General features: G+C 37.2%; 1 protein-coding gene across 6 annotated transcripts in view; it reads right to left on the reverse strand.

The window, feature by feature from the left end:
* Positions 1 to 23,921, reverse strand: part of kcnma1a (potassium large conductance calcium-activated channel, subfamily M, alpha member 1a) — a 185,309-nt gene that overhangs the window by 82,284 nt on the left and 79,104 nt on the right. For all 6 annotated transcript variants that reach the window (XM_079855912.1, XM_079855911.1, XM_079855909.1 and 3 more), the window contains exon 4: positions 5,430 to 5,491. In XM_079855912.1, coding sequence (XP_079712038.1) covers positions 5,430 to 5,491 — 62 coding nt within the window. The remainder of the gene's footprint in view (positions 1 to 5,429; positions 5,492 to 23,921) is intronic.

The following is a 23,921-nucleotide window of genomic DNA, read 5'->3' on the forward strand; positions in this document are numbered from 1 at the left end:
AACTCCACTAATAATGCCAGGGCATCAGGCACAGGCATTGTGCTATACAGTAGGTTTATTGCAACTGGCTTCTTTCAACACAGTCATGCAACAAAACACTCCGTCTCCACAGAAAAGTCTTTTCACTCAGCGCCTGAACAGCGGATCAGTCTGACCAAAAGAAATAGTGTCCTGAAAAGTGACTCCTTACACAAAAGAAGGATTAGAAACTCAGGGGAGGGTGGTAGTTGGCCACTAGAGAGAGCTGTGCATCTACAGCGTTGAGTGAAATGCCTCCATGAAAGCTTGACGTGTGCACTAAGGCGATGAAAAAATAACCCCTCCCCCTCTACTCCTGTCTGCAATTGCTGCTTTCACCCTTCATCAAATTTTGAGTTACCTTAGGGAGTAACCATCAGCTCAAAATGTCCCACTTTAGATGTCTACTGATGGCTTTTTTAACAGACGATTACGTTGTCTATCTGTGCGAGCATTTGAGAGATGCATTCGACGTGCCGTTGTTCCCGGTTTACATGTGCAAGAGGCCAAATCAAGAGAAAGACGTGTGGTTTGTTCCAGACATTTTTGAACAGTTGAGATAATTAGCAGCGTAAATGAGTCGTAATGATCCATTATCTAGACCATTAACGCTTAAGTCACGCGGTACGGCAGGTCAAATGAGAAGCTCAGAGGGCGAGAACCTGCAATGTCGGTTGCACACATCTCTCTCTGGTGAGGACAGCAGCAGTGGAGGTTTCAGCTGCCAGGACTTCAGGCAGTAACTCTAGAGCCAAACGTGATGTAGATCATTAAGAGCACATCACAGCACACAACCCTGCTGTCACAACCTGATCTGGACCTGAACCGGGTGGGAAAGACACAGGCAACCAACAAAAACAAGAACTTGACATGAACAAGTTCAAGTCTTCTATCTATACCACCTTCAACTGGGGTCTCGGGTATTAATATATACAAATATGAAGCTAAAGGGATAGTTCACTCAAATTTTTTTAAAATTATCACTTACTCACTGTCATGCCATTTTAAACCTGTATGACTTTCTTTCTTCAGTGGAACATAAAATAATAATGAAAGTAATTGGGGTCCAAAATACCACTGGACTCCACTGACTTTCATGACTTCCTGACTTTCACTGACTTTCTCAAGCATTCCTTTAACTTCAACCAAAGCTGAAGTTACAATGATTTCTGAAGGATCATGTGACACTGAAGACTGGAATAACGGCTGCTGAAAATTCAGCATTACAGGAATAAGTTACATTTTAAAATATTTGAAAATAGAAAACTTATTTTAATTTCTAATAAAATTTCTCAGTATTGCTGTTTTACAGTATATTTAATCAAATAAATGAAGCCTCGGTGAGCATAAGAAACATTAAAAGAAATCTTACCCTTACCTTACCTTTGTGTATATATTGTGATGGTACATATATTTAAATAGAATTGCAAAGTGTGTAAATAAGTATATGTAAATATATTATAAAACCTTTAAGTGCAACAAGCATCTTCCATCTTCAGTCTCTACCAAGAGAAAAAGCCAGATAAAGGTTGAAGACCAGAAAAACATCTTTCCAGGTAAGCACTTCTATCACTCAACTGCTCAGTCGTGGGTAAACCGCTGCACTGTTTGAGGTGTCACAGCACTGTCTGTCGCAATTTGAACAGAGCCTAAAGTGTCTATATGACTATCATTCATGCAGCACTGTTCAGCCTCCCTACAGAAATGATTAGAGAGATGTCCAATCTGATAACAACTCCAGTCCAAAAACAGATCTAGATCACTCGGTTTGGCTCTTTGATCTGGAATCCACCCACACTGCAATGCTAGTGAATTCAGGACATCGTGTGTCTGCAAAAAAAACATGACTGAGACCACGGACAATAGATGTGACAGGACAACTTAGACTGGGCTGTCAGTCAGTTTGCCAAACTGAAGAGCCACCAATTCACAAAACAGTATAGAGCAGCAGTCCTCAACCAGGCAAGCAGCAGCATAATATAAAAAGATTCAAATATATTCATTATTTCCGCCCAATGAAAGCCAAGCAAGCAAAGCGACAGTGTGCAAGCGGTGCTCGTACACCCGAAATCCCGCCACTTGTGCATGCGCAGCTCTTCGTAGTGGTTATAAAAACTATAAATATTAATAAATGGCATATATAAATATTACGCACGCAATAAGGTGAGCCACATTACTTCTCTGCCTTCTCACACACACAAATACATAAGCCTACCCTTTTAGAAGCACGTGTCGGGCATTCAAATCATTAGTCATCACCAGCAGTAAAAATCGTCATCTTTTGTATTCATGTCCGGATAGTTTTATTCATTTTGATGACATTTTTGGATGTACATCAGGGTGTTTTACATGAAGACCGATGCCGCTCTAAGAGTGGGGCGGGGCAGGAGTGGTAGGCTACTCGGTAGAATGAAGGAAAGTTAATTTAGATTTAGAATAACTAATGGACTGATAACTTGATGATGTAAGATGTAAATTCAAACGAATGTCAAAAAAAACCAAAAAAAACTAATTAAATGAAAAATTAAATCTCGTTCGCCTAAAGGCACGCACCGTCTGGACTGTCATGTCCAACTCTAAAAAATAAATAAATAAAAAAGGCTTTGTAAGTATTTTAAAACGATCTATTTATATTAAAAAGTGCAGTTAAAACAATATATTTGCAACAGTAAATAATTTTAAATAAAACATTTTTAGCATTGTATATTGTTTAGCTAACAATGAGGTCCAACAAAACTACGAGGGTTTGCAAAAATGTAAAAACAGAATCCTGCAGGAATCCTGAATTCACCTCATCTAAATCTGTCTATCGTCTGTCTCACATATGCACTCAAATGAGGAAGCTGCTGACTCTAAGCTGTAATATGAAAACATGCATTGTAAAAGACGAGCCAGATCAAGGTTTTTCTGAATGATGCATAAACAGAGGCTTGCCCATCCCTCTGCGTCCTTTACCACCCTGATCCGTGCATTATAGGGATTAAAATCTCCCATCATGCCTCAGCATGCTGTGACAGTCAGTCTAGGCACACACAGGCTGTATTGTAAGACTTTATATGCAAGACCATACACATTTACATTTATTCATTTAGCAGACGCTTTTATCCAAAGCGACTTACAAATGAGACATACACATGCTCATTTGAGTGCCTAGCTTAGATTTAAACGGCACGTGTTGGCTTTTTACATGCCGCATCATATCGATTCAGTTTCACTTATTATACAACTACTGATGTAAATGTATGCATATTGGTCGGTACATTTGTAACTACTTTGAGCAAAGATGAAAATGAAAACTATGATACCTGGTTGCCTGGGCAACAGCTAACAGCACACCTTTCTCTAGGGAGCACAGTGGAGAAGGGTGGATGGCAGAGATGCTCTGCTAAAGTAACCATGGAAACTGGCCTGCTTAGCTTTCATTGACAAAATAATCCCACCACACTGAGTCTTTAAACTCCAACATTACAGAGGAAAGAAAACAAAACCCTGAATTATATAATGGTACCCTTAACAGTACCAATGAATGTAGAGTTCATTAATATCGTATTATTATCTATATGGGAAAATAGTACCTTAACACTATAGTCTGCCCTGCTACCAGAGCCGATCAGCCCTATACGCACACTACGCAAGTTGCGTAGGGCCGCGCAAATTACTCAAGGCCCCGGCTCCCCCTCGTGTCAAAGCGCGTCAATCAAAGTTTACAACATAGATGAGAAAATTAAGCGGAACTATCCTTCTGGTCATGATAAGAGAGAGAAAAAAAAACACACCATGAGAGTAAATTGCGGGAACAGCAATCAGGCAGACTCCTCTCCAAGTTTGATGTCAGCAAAGAACAGTAAAGTTAAGTTGATGTGCATCTATCTCTAGTCTGTCTGTCTTGCTAACCCAGCTGGGCAGTGCATATTTTGGTCTTTCTGTGTCTTGCTTGCTAATGCCGGCCACTTCCAGGGCTGTGTTCTGTGACTTTGTGCCTGACAAAAAAAAAGTATTTATAACATTTGATAAACGCAAGGGCAATGGTGTTTGTTTATAAACTGCAGCTCGGAAAAGATAACCACGTCGCACGTTAACATGCGTCCATATGCGCGTGCACGAAATGAAACGTGCACTTTCCAGCAAAACATCTGTGGGGACCAGTACAATATGAGCGTGATGGCACTCCTCATTATAGGCGGCGGCGCACATACTTTTAAAACAAGACAATGATTATAGTTGTATCTAAAGTCAGTTTAGTTACAACTCTGCAATAAAGCAAGATGGAAAGCAATGAATTGACATTGACTATTGATTTATAGACTATATTGCATTTAAAATGTTGATTGGTTGGACATACTGGTCAATATGGATGCACATCCCACAGTAAAGAATAACCATCAATATCAAGTGTTGTTTTTATCATTTAAAACACAGTGACATGCTATGACAAGCAATTTTAGCTTTTATTCATTCACAGGATGCATTTTTGATATCAATCATTAAATTTGTACTATTTTCTTGATATTAAGAATGTACATTTTCTAGTAACAATGTCTATTTCTGATATCAGGAATTACATTTTCATTAGTAGTTAAAGGAGTGGGAGCACTGGGGTGTCAGGTGTGACTGTGTGGCAATGGCAAATGGTTTACATGACTCATGGGTCAGGTAGGAGGGCCCCTTAACTGAATTTTGCTTAGAGCCCCAGGGAGGTCAGGATCGGCTCTGCCTGCTACCATCTGTGCCTTGTACTCCCTAATGATAAACTATTGGAGGTTTATGCATGGCACAGAAATAATGACCTGCAGGTGTATCAATTTTAAAACAAATTGTAGTATTTACTGCATTCTTCAAGCTCAGCAGTTCAACCTGCTTATCAACATTTTTGTAAGAAACAAAATTAAAACAATTTATTTAATGTTTGGGAAAAATTAGTTTACAAATCAACATTTGTTCCCTCCTACTGATATCTTGATTTATTAAAGCCAAAGCTAAATCTGCAATAGTTACAGACTGTAACATATTGTTTTACTTTATGTTTGATTATTATGTTTGAAAAACATTTTTAAGTTTATTTAATGTGTATTGCTAGAAAGTAAAATAATCACAAAATGATATTTAACTTTCATACATTCAAAGTATCACATTTTAGTAATAAGAATAAATTGCAGACCATACATATACTAGTATCAACTAAAAGATTTCACATTTAAAATTAATCTGGCCTCTTGAGGTGTACAAAATCCTTTTATGAAGGATAACCATCCCTTTGTTCAATTTTGACTCCCATTCATGAAAAGTTCCTTTAGTGAAATGAGGCAAAGGAAATTACTTATTTCTAAGAACTCATTATTTAATATCTGTGTTTAAGGCTTTTGACTCATAAATAATTCAGGCGAGAGTTGTTAAATCAGAATAGTACTCACTCCGAAGAATCTATGAAGTATATTCCCAGAGCTCCGATGCTGAGTGCAAAGACCAACACCACCTTGAGGGGGAGAGAAAAAGAAAAGAGAGAAAGGGAAAAGATATCATTAGTGAAGGTCCACTGAGAACAGTACCACTTACAGAGAACAGATTAATCCTGGAGCTGTTCAACAATGAGCACAACTTATTTCTGCCCATATTACAAGTGTGGATGAGACGTAATAAACAGAAAATGTCATAAAACTGTAAGTGATCTCACCAAATCACGCTGTGTCTCAAACCTGTGTGTCCTTGTTGAATGAATAAATTAATTTAAAAAAATCTTACTGACTCCAAACCTTTGAATAGTATTGGATGCTTTCACACCACACAGGCTTTACAAAGGAAAAGTGTGTATAGGCTTGTGCAAATCACAGGCTTACACTTACTGTACGTACTCATAATGTTGACGCTCTGAAAACAGGGAAGCCCCTGTGCTAGCAGGAGAGGGGTGTGTGGAGCACAAAGCTCCTGAGGTCAAAACACTTGATCTTTTCTGGGCCGCTGCATGTGAGATATACAGTACACTATGACCATATCAGGTGATATCGAGACAGCTGCTATCAAATGGCTGCTTTGTTATGGTGTGTGGTGGAGTAGTACACATGCATATACACCCAGCGAAAGTGTAAGACAAGTGCGTTTACTCTCAGACTGTGTGGCAACCACAACCAAGTTGGAAAGAGCAATATGAGATGAAATCAAAGAAAGAAGAAAATCTGTCATGCATCATGCAACTCATCACCACCCTTACAAAATAATTACATGATTTTATGTGCACTAATAATAGCGAACTATATTATTCATACAACCATAACCATATAATACCGTAGCTGCTCTACAAAAACATTAACATTCACTAGTACCAGGGATAATGTCACTATTAGTAGAACTCGTTTGTCAGTGAGGCGTTCAGACATTCTGCTGTAATCTGACTGTGGAAACAGTAGATATATGCTGAGATATAGAACGTGCCTAGTAACAATTACATATCACATTTAATGTGGCAGCAGAGTACATGACCCCAGCATGTTCAATTGTGGTGCTTATATGAGGAACACAGGTTTGAGTCTTGCATGCAACGTGTCCCAATTCCATCATCCCCCTCTATTCACAATAACTTCCTGTCAGTCCCACTATAATGGTCTGATAAAAAGCCACTGGTAATCCTGCAGCTCACTTGAACTTGTGGTGGTGTAGCCTATGTGAGCAAAAGAATTTGTGATGCTACCAATTAGGACCTGTTTGATTAATAAAAAAAAAAATACTATGCTCAAAAGCTATAGTTTTCTTTGAATAACAGACTTGTTATTCTTTAGAACATTCTTTAGAAACTGAACGAAATACGCGGTATACATCTGTCTGAAATAATAGCATCTGAACTGCAGACCAAAGAAAAGGCAGAGTTGCGCAACACTTGTGATTCAAGAGCAGAGATGTGGAGTACCCAGTAAGTAGATTTTTGGCAGACTACCATATTAGTTTAAAATCCCTGCACAGAAAAAAAAAAAAAAGCAATATGATGAGATTTATACTGTTGTTTCTTATTGAGTCTACTAAATGAGGTCGCTCCTAAAGCAACTTCTTGTTTCAGATCTCTAATCCATGCTACAGTTTGCCAGTTTCCATATTGAAAATAATGAACAGTCTATCCGTGTTTACAATGAGCAATTAAGCATGAACAAAAAAAAAAAAAATTGTAAACAGTCTAGCTAAAGTGTAGCTAAAATCTTATAATAAAATACATAGTTTCTTTGCTGGCTGGCTTCTGACTGGACAATACAGCATTCCAGCTATGCAGAAATACACAGTTTATGAGAGCTATGACTTGAAACATGTTCACTATCACTGCACATGTTCAATGTGATTTTACCAAGTAAGATATGTTAATCCTGGAACAACATTCCTATTTGAAATTTTAGCCCTAACCCTTGCCCCTAAACCTAACCCTATCTATTACTCACCTATAAAATCAGAGGGAAATTATAGGTGAATAACTGATGTGTGATTACCTAACCCTTGTTCTAAGCCTAAACTGGTCCCTCAAAACTGATTGGTTGATTGATTGTAATGTTGTTCCAGGATCAACAAAGATGTTGATACAGGAGCATGTTGTACTTGGTGAAATCATGTTCACCCACTGGACACCACGCATAGAATAACACTGTGACCGTTTACATATTTGGCACCTCATGAAATTGCCGTAATAAATAATATTTGAATAAATAATGTGTTCTTTTACACAGTAACTGTTTTCAAAAACCAGGCATCCTAGGCCAGGCTAACAACTTAAGCTGTGACTACATTACCAATCGAACACAACCTCTTGTACCGTACTGATTAAATAAAGCACACAATCAAACTTGTCTTGAAAAGCGTGTCAAAGAACACTCTAGGCACTCTAAAACTGGAAATGGAACTGTCCTGTCCTGAAAGTCCTGTCACTGGCCGAGGTTGAGTTTCAAGGTGAATGGAAAAGTCTCTTTTTGTGGTGTAAGGTGAATGGCCCTTCTTGACCCTTAAGGGCCAAAGGCCTATTGGCCGGAGAGTGGACATCTCAAACATTAAAGACTGGAAACTGCAGCTGCCAGAAAGGGTGTTTGTGTATCCAACAGAGGAGAACTATACTGGCTTACTTCAAGAGTTCAGTGGCAGGGGTCTATTTGAGAAGTAATTCTACACACGGCCAGGTTCTGCACCAACGATTAGCTCTTTTTCAGTATTATTAGGCACAATGATTCATTGTGTGCTTGTGCACAAAATAACTGGACCAAACATGGATCATGTTACGTGTCATGTTAACATCACTCAGGCTGTTCATTATTGGGGTTTTTTCCATATCAATTTTTTTTTTTTAAATAACGTAGTTGTTATGATTTAATGGTTATAATTTTAGCATCTAACAGTGAAATCCAAAACATTAACAAACCAAAAAAAAAAAAAGCCCTAACCCTCCTGTTATTTCTTATTAATATATATCGACATATATTTTAATAATTAAGATGACACACATTATTTAACCAAATTAAAACATTATTTAACCAAATTGATCATCGTACAATGGAAACTAATGTTAGTAATTATCCTCTGTATAGTGTTCAGTGTAGTGTTTTGTCATAGCTGTTACTATTTGGAAAAAAGGTATAAAAAAATAATCGTATTCAGAATCGATTACATACAGTTTTTTTTTTTTTTAAATTCGCTGGGTTTACCCTGATCCTCATGAGGTGCCAAATTAAACTGAACCAAACGTGATGCGTTTATAAAAGTTGACAACATTTTTAACTGGACACACCATCTTACAAAATGCTAAAAAAAAAGAAAGAAAGGTATCACGTCTGTTGTTGTTGTTTTTTTTTTTTTTTTTTTGCATGAATTCTTTTAATGCACGTTTCATTTTATTTAACATATTTTACTCTTTTTCAGGATTCGTTGATGAATAGAAAGTTCAAACAAACAGCATTTATTTGAAATAGACATTTTTGTAACAATGCAAAAATCTTTACTGTCACTTTTGATCAATTTAATGCATGCTTGCTGAATTACTTTTCAAAAAACGAATTTGACCCCCAACTTTTGAACTGTAGCGTATGTAACTTCTTACCGTGCAAATTAAGTAAAGCTGCCACACACACAAAAAAAAAACACTCAAAAAAACTTTAACTATTCCAGGGAAGGACCTAAAAAAGCAGTTGGTGAACCACTTTGTCTCTGCGGTCCTCAACAATGCTCATACTGCTTTACACAGGCCTTCTTTTCAAGTTCATAAAGCAGTTGGCTTAGCTTAACATTATCCTGTCAAAGCAATAAACAAAACCTCTTGAAGAAGCCGGATCTCTGCATCCATTATTGATGACCAGAGGCTGATTATTTTCATGCAGCCTGTATTTGGATTGATATCCCACATTGTCTAGTTTGAAAACACCTAGATGCATTTTTAATTGGACCTCTTTGTCTGGGTGATAGTGAGTTCCAGTGAGTAGCAGCTGGAGAAAGAGAAGCTGTGCAGCTCAAGATAAGCAGAGACACTCCTCCCCCACTGCAAGAGATACTACACACTCCAACATTATTCAGAAGAGCTGCTTTTGATCAAAGATGCTGGTGGAGCACATTAATGCCGTTTTCGTATTTCAAGGCGAATGTCCTCCATTTGACTTCATAGTTAACTTCTTCCACAAGAGGGCACAGTGTGCTTGCTCTGTGGGTGTGTTCAGACTGGCCGAATCAAGGGCCTTCAGTGCTGTGCTGAGTCCTACAGTAGGTAAGACTAAATATCTTGACAATTAAAACAGGAAAAGGCCTTTAAACAGAATTCAGCTATAGCGTTGAATAAATCCATGAAAGACAAATACCACCAAACACTCACTTCCTTGTAGCTGAATAGTGGGATTTGTCACTGTGGCTGGTTACTGAAAAGCTGAGCATTTGAGCTCTCCTGATGAACTGAGACGATAAGAGACAACGTCTTTAAACTGACCCAGTTATTCATCTGGAAATATCGGTGCCAGCACTGTGCCCATCTCCCACACGAGCTCTCTGCAAACCCATTACAACAATTACGGCACTGGCGGAGCAAAGGATTCGCAAACATATACAAACCCATCAAAGAGAGAGGGATTTTGGGATATGGAGGATTTTGCTGCCATTCCCAAAAAGATAACAACAAACATCAATTTGATTGCAAATGAGTCAATGGCACATAATGCTAACTTTTCAAAACACGTGCCAAGTCCTTAGAAATGTACGCTTTGTATTCATTTTTCGTATTTGCTTTCATATGGTTTTTAAAAACAACCATTTTCAACAAGTTTAAAATTAATGACTCTAAAAATGTCATGTGGTGTAACCATTAGGGCTGCACGATTTGGGGAAAATGTCATATTGCGATTATTGAGGTCAATAATGCGATTGCGATAGCGATATAATAAACAAATGGTTTCATGAGTCAACTTGCTTAGTTCAAGAATTTTTTTTTAAATTTTTACAAAATTAAATAATGACATCTTTGCATTACTGCAAACTTGTTATTGTCTCAATAGTACAATAGTATAAAATAAATAGAACATTAAATAAGAACATTTGTATGCTCATAAAAATAAGATATTTTGAACATTCTGTCCAGACAAACAGGGACATTTAAGCAGGATGTTTATTGTGATTGTCAAAACATTTGGTAACTAAACAGAATTTTGTTAAGTTTAGTGACAATATATTACAATGTTTACAATGACTGGTAGACTACTGTTTTATTGTTATTGTTCTCCAGCTGTTTTATTGACCTCTTTCCGTGGCTGAAAAACACTGATTGATCGATATTATGTATGAGGCTTAAATATTTCGGTATCTTTCAACACACCTTTGTTCCTAACACATTGTTCATTCGTGTTTATTTACTATGAACTATTTACTATTAACTAGTAAAGAGTAAGAGATGTTCGGTTCACGACCACGATCTGTCACGTCCCGTTTACAAGCGCCAAAACGCCATTGTTTGAATTTCGTAATAAAATTGACAGAATCTGAGAGCTGATGATTTTTTTTTTATATCATAAGTAACCTTCTCTGTCTAGTCTGGCAGTGTCAGTGTCCTCTTTGCTGCGCAATTTTTCTCTGCATTAGAAAATGGATGTGTGGCATGAGAGTGTGTGAAAAGTGTCAATTGCGTGAGTCTCACGCTGAATGAGTGAGATTTGGCAGCCCTGCTCTCTCTGCTAAGTGTCGGTTATCTTATAGCCAAAATATCGTCATATAACAGAGGTAGATTTTTTTCTGGCCACCAGTTCAGTGTCCGGCTGCTCGCCATCATCTTCACCTGTTCTCCGCACTGCCGGAAAAAGTCATGACGTGACCATACGTGCCACTGCCTAAACTGAAACTGACTGGTCTTCTTTTTATTAGCGGTGTAGAAAATGGGCAAACAGCTCTCAGAGAGAATGGGTTGTCATGTCCACACATGAATTTATTTATTTAAAAAAATCGCAGCATTTTGCGTCATATAATTGCATAGGCTTGACATCGCGATTGCGATATGATTAATCGTGCAGCACTAGTAACCATCAAGCAAAAAGCAATAACATTTTCCTCACATGTTGAATGCAGATTAATTATTCTTTTCAAAAATATGTTCAATATAATAAATGGTCTTTTTTGCAAATATTATACATTATAAATCATATTATACAATTTAAACAGACCTTGCTATGTCATGAGTTCAAATGATCAGATATCTGAAAGTTTTTCAAAGATGCAAACGAGCATCAAAAGAAGCAGTGCAATTAAAAACAAAAAATCTAAAACTATTTAATAAGGTTTACTTTCCAAGAACTTCATTTCTTTAAATAAAGAACAATTAATATATGATTATATCAGGAGAGTTGTGCCACCCAAAAATGTCCCTCAAAAATCTAAACATTTATTTTTATTTTATTTTATTTTATTTTATTTTATTTTATTCAAGTCATTGTATGAATTGCATCTTAATGTATTCAATAAATTATTAGATCCGAAATAAATTAATTAAACATCATGTTACTTACTCAATATTATGACCTTAACAGCTAAGCATATATATATGTGCATACTGCTCCTCATATAACCCATTACAAGAGGGAACACAGGTGCTAAAGAATTATTGTTTTAAATATAGCATGGTGTCTGCTTTGTACCGTTTCAAATTGCATCATGAAACTGGTGTTTACAGACCGAGTAAAGGATGAATCTGGATCCAAGGCTTCTCACATGGCCCAGTACAGTCATGGCCTGAAATATGACTCACAAACACACACACACACACTTAACGGTTTACATAGGTTGATCCACTTTCAGAACTAGAACTACACAATGACTCACAAATACAAATAAACACACACACACACACACACACACTTAATGTGCCTTTCTCAATGTGCAATTTCATGTGACAAATTCCTACACATTTTCAATCGAGTTCACATCCTTTCTCTGTGTTGGTGCAACTGAATTCTAATTAGGGCATTTTGACTTCTCTCTGCCTCTTGACAAGCCCCTTCAAAAGTGCACTTTAACAGATCCCATGAATAATTTAGCTGACAGGTGATGTAGCCAGCCTGCAGATGAGTCTCTTCATATTAGTGGCAGATATTGAGAGAAAAACCAAAAAAGCAAGTTGTGTAGTTCAGATGAAATGGCATGCAAATGAGCCGAAGAAACACTGTTCCCCCGCTACAGCGGTGATACCAAGTGATGTATGAGATTCCCACCTTCAAAGCTTTAAAGTACAAATCTAAAAACTGCTGCAAAATCTGAATTTGCGTTCCTCATTATTCCACCATGATTATCTAATAGATACATGGTCTTTCAAAAGACATTCATGAAAGTTCAAAGTCAGGATGACAAGTGCTTTTAAATGTGTTGGCAAAAATGGCCAGCCCTCTGAGAATAATGATACTGGTGTTGTGATGTAAGAGTGATGCAGTGTTTCACACGATAAGAGTGAAGCTTGTATTGTGGTTTGACAACATATAAGAAGTATATTAATAATTTATGTGAACAAAAGGATCTCTACCCTGACAACAAAAAGCATTGAAATTATATTAGATCCATATAATTGACGATCTGATCTGAACAAATCCTTAACCCTATTAAACAACTTGTTGCATGCCAATTAGTCTTCAGTTTACTTTACATTATGTGTATCGATACTGAAATATCTGAATGGGTTCCAATACTCCTTTTCTGCAGCATCGATGCAGTATCGGCGCTCTAATAAAGCCGCCTCTCAGACAGCTAGCGAGTACCACATTGGCTTCTTTTTTGTGGCGTATTGCACTTAAATGGTCAAATGCATACAGAATTATGTCAAAATGGCAGTCTTGGTGAGTATTCAGGTCAATACATTCAGTTTTGGAACGTAAATAGTTGAAAGAAAATGTATATTGTGTAACAGTTCACTGGATCCATGCATTAGCTCTTAAAGTGACAGTAGCCTAATAAACGTGCTGCTGTCTATCATGTTAATCAGAGAACAAAAGACAAAGAGAAAATCACTCACTGCTCTTGACTGAATAACTTTTGTAACTTTAATTGTGAGCATTAATCTGTATTTAATTTTTACAATGAACACTATCCAGTGTTATTTTACATTTGTTTACTTTCGTTTTTGTAAAAACCACCTGAAAAGCTTAAAGGTTGTATCAGCGATTTCAGGCCCAAACATAAACGATCACATTCATCTAATCTTTCTTAACGATCCGCTAGCTACCCGCCCCATAAGCATGCCGTCAAAAAAACGCGTCTCTGTAGGCAGCCTAGGCTCTGAGATCTGCACACAAAAACAGTTGGTTTCACCACCACTCAAAACCAAAATAAATAGTGTTCCAACCAATCACCGACAGGGGTGGGTGTTGTGAGGTTTTCGTGTGCAGCCGTCATAGGCAGCCGTGCACGAGCGCAAAACCTCACAACACCCACCCCTGTTGGAAGATTGGAATCTTCACAAATACAAAAATGTTTCTTAAACACCAAATCAGCATATTAGAATAATTTCTGAAAGGTCATGTGACACAGTAAAAAAGTAATGGCTGCTGAAAATTAAGCTTTGCCATCACATGATTAAATTACATTTTTAACTATATTAAAATAGAAAATAATTACTTTAAATTATAATATTATTTTACAATATTGCTGTTTTTACTGCATTGTTGCTCAAATAAATGCAGCATAGTAACACCATAGCAACCATCTACAACACTCCTGAGTACTCAAGCAAGTTAATAATCTAAAGTTGAACCAGTTAAAATATCATGTTTGTAAGAACATACAGATCCAGAACATGATGAGCCAAAACATATTTTCAGTTCAGTGCATTTAGAAAAATGCTAACACAACAATATGACTGTGTTTAATGGCAGGTTTCCACAGGAGACACCACAGAGCACCTGAGCAACCAACTCGCTTAAAACCACATGGGAGGAACCCTGCAGGAACCTGATGAGGTCCAGTCAATTCAATCAGACAACACAAGAATCAAACTGACGATTAACAACCTAACCACAGTCCTCACACCGTCCAATCACAACCAAAGATATGTGTGCATCAATTGGCTATGAGATTAAATTGAAAATGTATATGTTATGTTTCACTTCAATTCTCATTAGCCTGGGTAAACAACCTCCTGGGGCCAATTGAAAAACAACAGCAATAAACAAAACAAAAAAACACACAATTAAATAATCAGTTTACCTCAGATCAGCACACCTGACAGAATTCCATATTTATGAGCACATACCGAGCATCACAACACAAATATTATCATTCAACCAGGCTGCCCACACAAACACAAGCTCCCCGATTCAATGCCAATGCCTTAATTATGTAAATAATCAAGTGGTAAGCCACTGTACACAGCTCAAGGGATAAAAAAATGTCTTTAGCATGACCCATCTGATTCAAATGCAGACGCACAGTCAGGAAGCAATATCTTGAGTGAGCGCACTGTTTGCCGTGTGGACTGGTGAATAATTCACCACCTGACTCCATGGGAAATGGCACCTACTGGACACTGTCTTCCAATTACCCTCTCAGTGGGAAACACAGCATTGATTTGTGAAGACGCTGGGTTTTAGAGCAGATAGCAGATAGACATATAAACAACATAAATATATTCCTGGGGTGCCGGAGTGAAACCTACCATAGAACTGAATTAATCTGCTCACGTACAGAAAGCAAATTCAACATCGTTGTGTTTAAGAGAGGTGTGCTATTGCCGTTGAAAGAAATTAGACCTTTTTTTGCTTTTTAGATTCAGAAGTCAATTCAACAGCTAAGCCACTGCATTAATGGCACACTGTAACGTTTGGCCCTTTGGCAGTTAAAAAACAAAACTGCATGCATTTTGCAGAAAAACATATATTTTTTTAAACAGGTGATTATCCAGAGGTTTGAGATTTAGCTGCTTTATTTGCATTCAAATTTGAAAAATTATATATATAAAAAAAAAAAAAGCATGGTACATACTTAAAATGTGTTATATCACTAAAACAATTTGGGGATACAGTACATTACAACTGAAAAACCCATATCGGTCGACCTCTAATAAATACTAATTGTGGCACTGTGTTGGGTTGTTACTTGATGTCAAACGGCAAATCTGCAAATCAAATTGCCAGACAGTTTGAATCCTTCGATTTAATTGAGCCTGGAGTTGTTCTTAAACATGTATCCCATCTGTCCCCACATAAAAAGAAACATAAGGGCCAAACCCTTATAAAGTCTCATTCAGGCAAACAGCATCATGACCTCTTGAAGCTCAGCAGAGGGGCTGCTGTCTTATCTGTCTAGTGGTGAGTTAGCACTATGGACAGGACATTGTACTGATGAGAAAGGCCTTCTGAAGTCAGACCCTCATAACCCTCAGTGTCCAAAGCACAGACACACTGAGAGGACCACATCCACGTCAGCTCTCTCATTTCAAGTAGACACATTTATCTCTCTTATTCTATTTCCATATCCACCACTCAGCTGCATCCTCCAGATTTAGGACCTGTGAGCAACTGTACACTGTGACAAAATGTTTTATTCTGTAATGTTGCACAATGCTACTATTATTACTAGTGTACTGAACACCACACAGTCATATTCCCATCATGCATTCATTAAATGTACGCATTAAAGAGATGCTTTTCCAAAGAAACCTATTAGCATAATTTTTGGCTGGGAAATGAGCCCATACATTGCTAGATTGACTTTTGATTGGTCGCTTAGGTAGCATCAGTTACGACGGGTTGAACATTATAAACCAATCAGTAAACACGTTTGTAATGTTATGCACTGTCTCCCATCTGTTTCTTTTTTTTTCATATATATATATATATATATATATATATATAAAATGTTTTCAATGGCCCTTTTATGAAGTTTACCTTTTGATTAATTTTATGTCTCTCTTCTTCATACTGTATATATAATTTCCTGTTTCAGTGGAAATTACGTCAATGCATCATATAAAGCTGCGTGTTCCAAGACACTTCAGTGGGCCATTAAAATAATAAATCTTGCCTACTCAAATTTTTTTTTTGTTGGAAAAATAAATTAAATGTAAGAAATGTATATTAAAATGAAGAAATGTTTAAATAATAAATGTAAATATAAAGTTAATCAAATTTATAACAGGTAAACTTCATAAAGGGGCCATTGAAAACATTTTTCTTTCTTTTTTTTTATCTCAGAGGTTCAAACTTAAATTGAAAAAAACTAAAGTCTTGCACCATAAGGCATAACACAACACAACACATGAATCCTTTGGCACCAAATTTCCTGTGACTGGTTTTTCATATTGATTTTTTTTTTTTTTCTCGGTTTCCAAAAACTACAGCCTACAGTCATTTGCAGATCATCACTAACATTACATCCTGCACACAACACGCCAAAGTCAATGGCTAACACCTTCAGCAAAATCTTAGCCAATACCGCTCATTTGGCAGCTACATTTCTGAGAAACGTTGCTGTAAATAAAGCATCCATCCACTGACAGCTTTGGCCTGACAGATGCAATAAATACAAGTGGCTTCATCGATGTCCTGAAACTAGAGGTGCAAATGGCCCCTGTACAATTAACACTCGGGTGGGACAGACCAACTTTATCTCAGAGACAGTTGATTTATAGCGAGGACAGAAACAACAGATGAATCGACAGCAGTTCAAGGGGAACATCTGGGCATCCAACGGTGGCCCAGGTCCATGGCGTGGAGAATTCCCAGCATTTGGTTCTCACTGCACTGCTGCCCGCACTTAACATGGCCAAGATCTTTCAGGATTAATGGCCTTATGCACATGAAAACAAGAATCGAGTCCAAATAAGCCACATGCCATTTTCCATGTGGCGTCCGGCATGTCATTTTGAGACGGCACAAATTACAGGCCAGTGATCATCATCAGATCCATAGCTCTATTGTGACATGCTTGGGATGTAGCTGATTTAGTTATCTGATCTACAGCGTCAGATTCTCCATAAGCCTCAGCACCAAAAACAATCTTCGGATCTCTGACATGCTCAATTTATTGCAAAATATGAGCTTCTAAACAGACCCTGGACCCTTATTTTTCCTTCGATAACGGTTTAAATTATTTGAACCATCCAGACAGATGAGAAACAAGCAGCCGTCAGATGTCCCAGTATTGAGCTTATCTAAAATGCGGGCTGACGGCAGATATTGAAGAGAGCACAGACAGGTTGACATGTAGGAAAATGATGTGTCAAACTGAGATGATCTCTGAAAGAGGACACCGCCGACCTGCAGTTGATAGGATGAGGCACCTTGTCACAAAGATGAAGCGCAGTGTTGTTTTGGTGACCTTGACTGACTTCAAAGCCATGGAATATTAAAGAGGTGCTTCACAAGCCACCGTCATCAGTGAGAAAGAACGAGCGCTGATGTGATTGGTCCAGCTCAGAGGTGGGAGGATGTAAAAGTATGTGACCAGAATTCAGACTGGCTCCCTGTGGAGCAGCCAAACAGGTCACCCGCTGCCTCACAAGGACGTGAGATCAAGCATGTACATCTCCAAGAAAGATGACGCGAGCTGTGCTTTATCATTGCCAAGGCTTCTAGGGCTAATTGCTCTGGTGTATATACACATATACTGTATATATATATATTATCTCTCACAGCAAGCCACAGCTTGATTCACAATGATGCTTGCTACAGGCAGGAAACATAAAGGTTTAAAACAAGGGTCATTGACAAATAAATGAAATAAGCTTTTATGTTCACCAAGGCTGCATTTATTTGATCAAAAATACAGTAAATACTGTAATATTATTATATTATTATGATTATGAAATATTACAATTATAACGTTTTTTATTATAATATATTTTAAAATGTAATTTATTCCTGTGATGCAAAGCTGGATTTTCAGCATCATTACTCAAATCTTCAATGTCACATGATTTAATGAATTAGATTGAAAATAGATTTTTTTGTAACAATGTAAAAGCATTTACTGACAATTTTGATCAATTTAATGCATTATTGCTGAATGAAAGTATTAATCTCGGTAATATTCAACCCAAAAATTAAATGTATATCATTAAATTATTAATTGCATTTTTGAATAAATTAACACATTCGGACGGACAAACAATACAGTTTCTTTTGGAATATAGTTTGTGACACTGTAATTTAGTCATTGAAAATATCTAAAATGACTAAATTCATACTGGACACATAGACACATTTATTATAATTATTAAAAAATTACTATAAGTTACTAAGCAACGAGGCAAGTCTGTGTGCTATCCGTTTGGCCAACTGAATGATTAATGACTACAGACTAATTAAAAAAAGCAATATTAGAACTGAGAAACCTTAGCATACACTGCAATAAATAAATAAATAATAAATCAATAAATCTGTAGAAAAACTGAAAAAGTACTTTTATCAGTAGGACATTATCCGTTAACTTTACGTACATTTCCTTTCATCCTAAAACACAAGTTTCAGTTAGAGACCAAACAATACCAAGTATTTGTGTGAAAAAGTGCTGCCTACGAACATGTAAACAGTATACACATGATACTTTTGTGCCACATTTTTGTTTGTAACTTCACGAAACATTAGTAAACCATAGTAGATCACATATCTCACATATCTCATAACCCAAACACACAGAGTGAGCACACAGCTGAAATGTCGCTGGAAGAGTACATAGTTCTTATGTTTAGTAAAATCACTTGTTTGTAGGGTTTTTTGGAACCTTGGTTAATTATATTTAAAAAATAAACAGCTAGCCTACCAAATCCTCAGCATGGCTTGAAGACATTAATACATTTAGACAGCACAGGCTCATTCGAAAAACTTACCTGTGGCAATATTTTAGCAAAACGCAAAATACGTTGCGTCGTGCACGTTTCGCGACAGTTTCAAAGTGAAATGTCAGTGAGTGTCGGTAAAAGCATGTTTAGTTTTTTCCCGGAACAGATGAACGTGAATATGGCAAACGTTTTATTATGTCAGAGTTTGTACGCATCACTGCAGTTCTGAGTGGCGCTAAATGATTAATGCCTCATCGAGTTTCAAAATAACGTACACCTACGCTAAACCCTAAACCTACCAGATAGTGTTAACAAAAGCAAATGTGACATAAAACCGTAATCGTAACCATGGCATTTTAGCTTGTTTTTGAACTTTGAGCTCTCATATAACGTGACTCGTCTTTCACGTCGATTAATCATTAGCATCCCTATATACTAACAAAGTATACTGACCCTATTTTTATGGACTTTTCTTCGAGTGTAGAGTTAGCAGACTACTTTAATTCAATTTCAGGATGTCAGAAAGTGATTAATTTGTAAATGTGTGCACATCCAGGGAAAGGGCTGTTTCGCTTCTCAGCGTCGGGCTGTGTACGTATTTGTGCGTTCATGTGTGTTCATGTGTGTTGAAATCAGGGAGGAAACGTGTGACATTTCCCTGCTGAGATTTGCGAGCGGCAGTAGCCATGTTTCTCTGGCCTTCTGTCACCGTGTCAGAGCTATTCCTGCCGCAGCCTAGGGTAAGATCCCATAAACACACACACACACAGACACACACACACACACATTAATGGACACTCTGGCCTATGCAATGCTACAGAGAATATCATCACATTAACTGTCACTTCCTATCTAAAATGACCACCTCATGTGTGGAATTTCTCTCAATGACACAGATATGATGACAGGACATCCCAAATCTCAGATTACACAGAAAATAGTGATTATACTACACTATATATATATATATAGTGTAGTATAATCACTATTTTCTGTCACTAAAATGCAAAGGAGTAAAATGCAAGTTCTCCTAAATGATTTGTCCTGGATACACACCTACAATGTTTTAATAAAAAAAACAAAATGTCATAATCCCCAAAATGAATGTAAACACACTGATGTCTATGCAACGGCTGCAAATGTGAGCTATAAATAACCCAGAAGACGGCTCGTTTAAAGGTAAGTTGTGTATCCAACCCCAGAGAGAGTGTGTGAGTTTGTAAGATATGACTGCTGTAGTGTATTCACTGTTGGGAGATTGAGTCACTGTGTCAACTGTCATTAGCGCTTGCTGAATTATGAATCATGCATAGCGTGCTGATTCTACACTCAATATTCAGCATGAACATCCACACTCAGCATCCAGACCACTGCTCACTTACTCCACATCCAGAAGGAACGGCAATAAAATGACTTCTTGTGTTCATTCTCCATGAAAACTCTTTACTTAGTCTCAGAGCCAAACCCTTAGAGCTTGAGGTTCAACATGTCCCAAGATATCTGAAGTAGATGACTACATGGAGGATCCAAGACCCGAGGACCTGTACAGGTTCGGGTCTATATTTTAAATGGCCAGCCGGGTCCCGGGTCTCGGGTCTGTTTGACATTGTGTGTAATATCCAAGTCGATCGGAGAACACCCGGTCGTGATCAGAGTCAGTCAGCGCTGTGAGTGTGTTTTGTAACTTGCAACTTGTAAAATCAGGATTAGAAAAATGTGAGCTGGGAAATAAGGTAAAGAAGAAACACGAGCAACCCCGGCCATCAGAAGCAGAGCAGGCGGAGTTAATGCAAGCGCACGGTGATCATGAGTTTTCCTGTTTCTATTGTGAGCAACAGTAAATGCAAACAAACTTCAACTCTCAAAAACTGCTTGCAGCCTTGCACACTCACATTTAAATAACATATTTCAAATCAGCAACAAAATCTGAGATGAACTGTCGCATTAATGTTTTTTATGATGCTCAAATTATTTTTACAGCAATATATGTATATATTTATATTACAGCAATAATTATTTTAGTAAAGGGCAAACAGTCAAAGTTTGAATTGACTTGAGATACAAAAATAATTTCACATTTGTCATCCGTCACCTGACAACAAGTGGACTTTTGAAATTGGAATAATGAGTGGATTAAGCATGCTCTTTCAATCGACAAGAGAGGAATAACATGGATGGAGGATGGAATAACTCTTGGCAAGGAGGATGGTATGCATTACAGTCAGGTACAATGGAGAAGGCTATTAACATTAGGTAAGACGAGGTTTTATTTTCACAACTTGTTTATTGACTTGTTAATAGCAATTTGCTGTGGAATGTTTGCTGTGTTTTGATCTGTCTCGATTGGGTCCAGTCGGGTCTGTGTCTTCCCGCCCGGGTTCAGGTCCAGCTTTCAAATAATAGACGGGTCCGTGTCGGTTGCGGGTAGTATATTTATGTCATTTCTCGGTTCTGCACGGATCTGGGTCTGTTCCATGTAGCACAATTACGGGTCTCTTCGGGTAAACATTTTTGGAGTCGTGAAGACCTCTAATCTGAAGACCAGCATCATACAGTCTTAATTATAAAGGTTGTTTATTGGCATTGATGGTTCCATGAAGAAGATTCGTGGACCCTTTCCACTGTTCTAAAGGTTCTTTATTATAAAAACAGGTTCTTTGGATTATTAAAATGTTGTTCACACTAACAACCTGTCAACAGGAGCGGCACGATGCAACGCAACAAAAGACAATAGAACCCGGATTATCAGTGATGTTGTCTACATTGGATGCGGCACAACGTGATTCAGCAAATCCCTGACAGTAAACTGATGCTTCCTTCTATTTATGACATAAAGCACTTGCGATACTTCTCATAGGAAGGACAAATTAATTTGCATCGTTCAACGGTCACATCCGGTGTAGATAAGGTGTGTAAGAATTAAATGGTTATTTTATGGCATCGGTGTTCCTTTTGGAACCTTTATTTTTTAAGAGTGTATGACAAGAGTTTAGATACATTTACTTTAGTAAGTTTAGGAATTCAACAACAACAACAACAACAAAAAATTATCATTGTAATTATTAGGCATTATCATGAACTTCAACGGAGCCTTAATAATTACTGGCAGCCAGTTTTATTTGCGTATTATAATGAGTGAGTGATGTACAGAAGGATCTTCTGTTGCCCACAGCTGTTAATACTGGGTGCCAGTCATGCTGTTGTCATGGGCATTATTAGCGGAAATCATTCTTATTATGCATGAATAATAATTACATAAATCAAACCGGTCATATTTTTCTATATTGCAGCAATAAAAATGTGCCAATTAATGTGTCCATATCTTGTTTTGAAGGCTGACTCGCCTCATCTTCCATGCCAGCTCATTTTCCATGCTGGTTTTTAACTGTGGCATAATCGAAGTCAGATAAACCTGTCCTAAACAGCACAATGGGAAAAATGATTTTTTGCTGCTTGTTCAATTTACTTAACTATAATGAGCTAAAGCAACACTATTGTTGAACATTTTATCACAACTAAATTTTATTGTGCTCATTCCACTTGTTTATGACCAATCCATTCACTTTTGTTGCATTAACTGAAACTAAATTAGTGTAACATTTTTAGTTCGCAGCATGTTTTGCATAGGAGTGAACTGGAAGAGTAAATGTAGAAATTAAGTGTTATTTTAAACATTTCTGAGCAGTTACACTGGGAAAAAATCTGGCGTAGAAACTATTTTCACTTACAGGTAAATTTCATAAATAATTACAAAAAAAGGAAAGTAATGCATTGAATTAAACATGAAATTCTGAAGTGGAAAAAAAAAATAATACTTTCTTGTAAATGTACCTCAATAATCTGTTTTATTTACAAGTTTGAAAAATATATTTGGTAACACTTTTTTTTACAGTGTCATTGTTACATAGGTTACATGTACTTACCATAGTACTATGAGTAAATTATGCATAATTACATGTAACTAACCTTCAACCAAATCCTAATCCTACCCTAACCCTATAGTAAATACATGTAGTTAATTAATATCACTCAGTACTTATATAATTACACTGTAACAATGACACCTTAAAATAAAGTGTAATCATATATTTTTTTTACAGTGCATGTAATTAATATAGTGTTTTTCTATTTATTGAACTAAGCTGTCATGGCAGTGCTGTGAGAAGGTGACTAATCTCTACAATTTAAATAAATTAATTTAGAAAAAAAAAAAAATCATTCAGACAGAGACCTTTATGAAGTCAAGGCTGGCTATGAATGACCCGGCCGAAGGTAACTGTGCTAAATGTGCAATTAAAACTAATTGCCTGTGACCTTTAACCATTTTAATGCTGTTTAGAAAAGCTCCTCAACCCCTGCAAAGCAGAAGGCGGTGTTTCTTGTCCCTCTTCATCTAGGAAATGAGAAATGATGTGTCTGCAGAGACAGAACAGTGATACCCTTCTTTACCTAATTCCAGGTTTCCTGTGTTCTCCTCCTGATTAATGACAGGTGTGCCGCACACATAAACCCCCCTACAGCTGTGACTAAATATTATTTGCACACAGCACAGAGTATGGTGGATAAATACAGTTTACAGCCTGTGAATTGTGTGTGTCAGCAGTGTAGCTGAGAAAACAGGGCTAAATCATTACCACTGTTCCTTCCTCATAGCAGAAGA

This window comes from Squalius cephalus (assembly GCF_949319135.1).
Source record: "Squalius cephalus genome assembly, chromosome: 21".
Lineage (NCBI taxonomy): Eukaryota > Metazoa > Chordata > Actinopteri > Cypriniformes > Leuciscidae > Squalius > Squalius cephalus.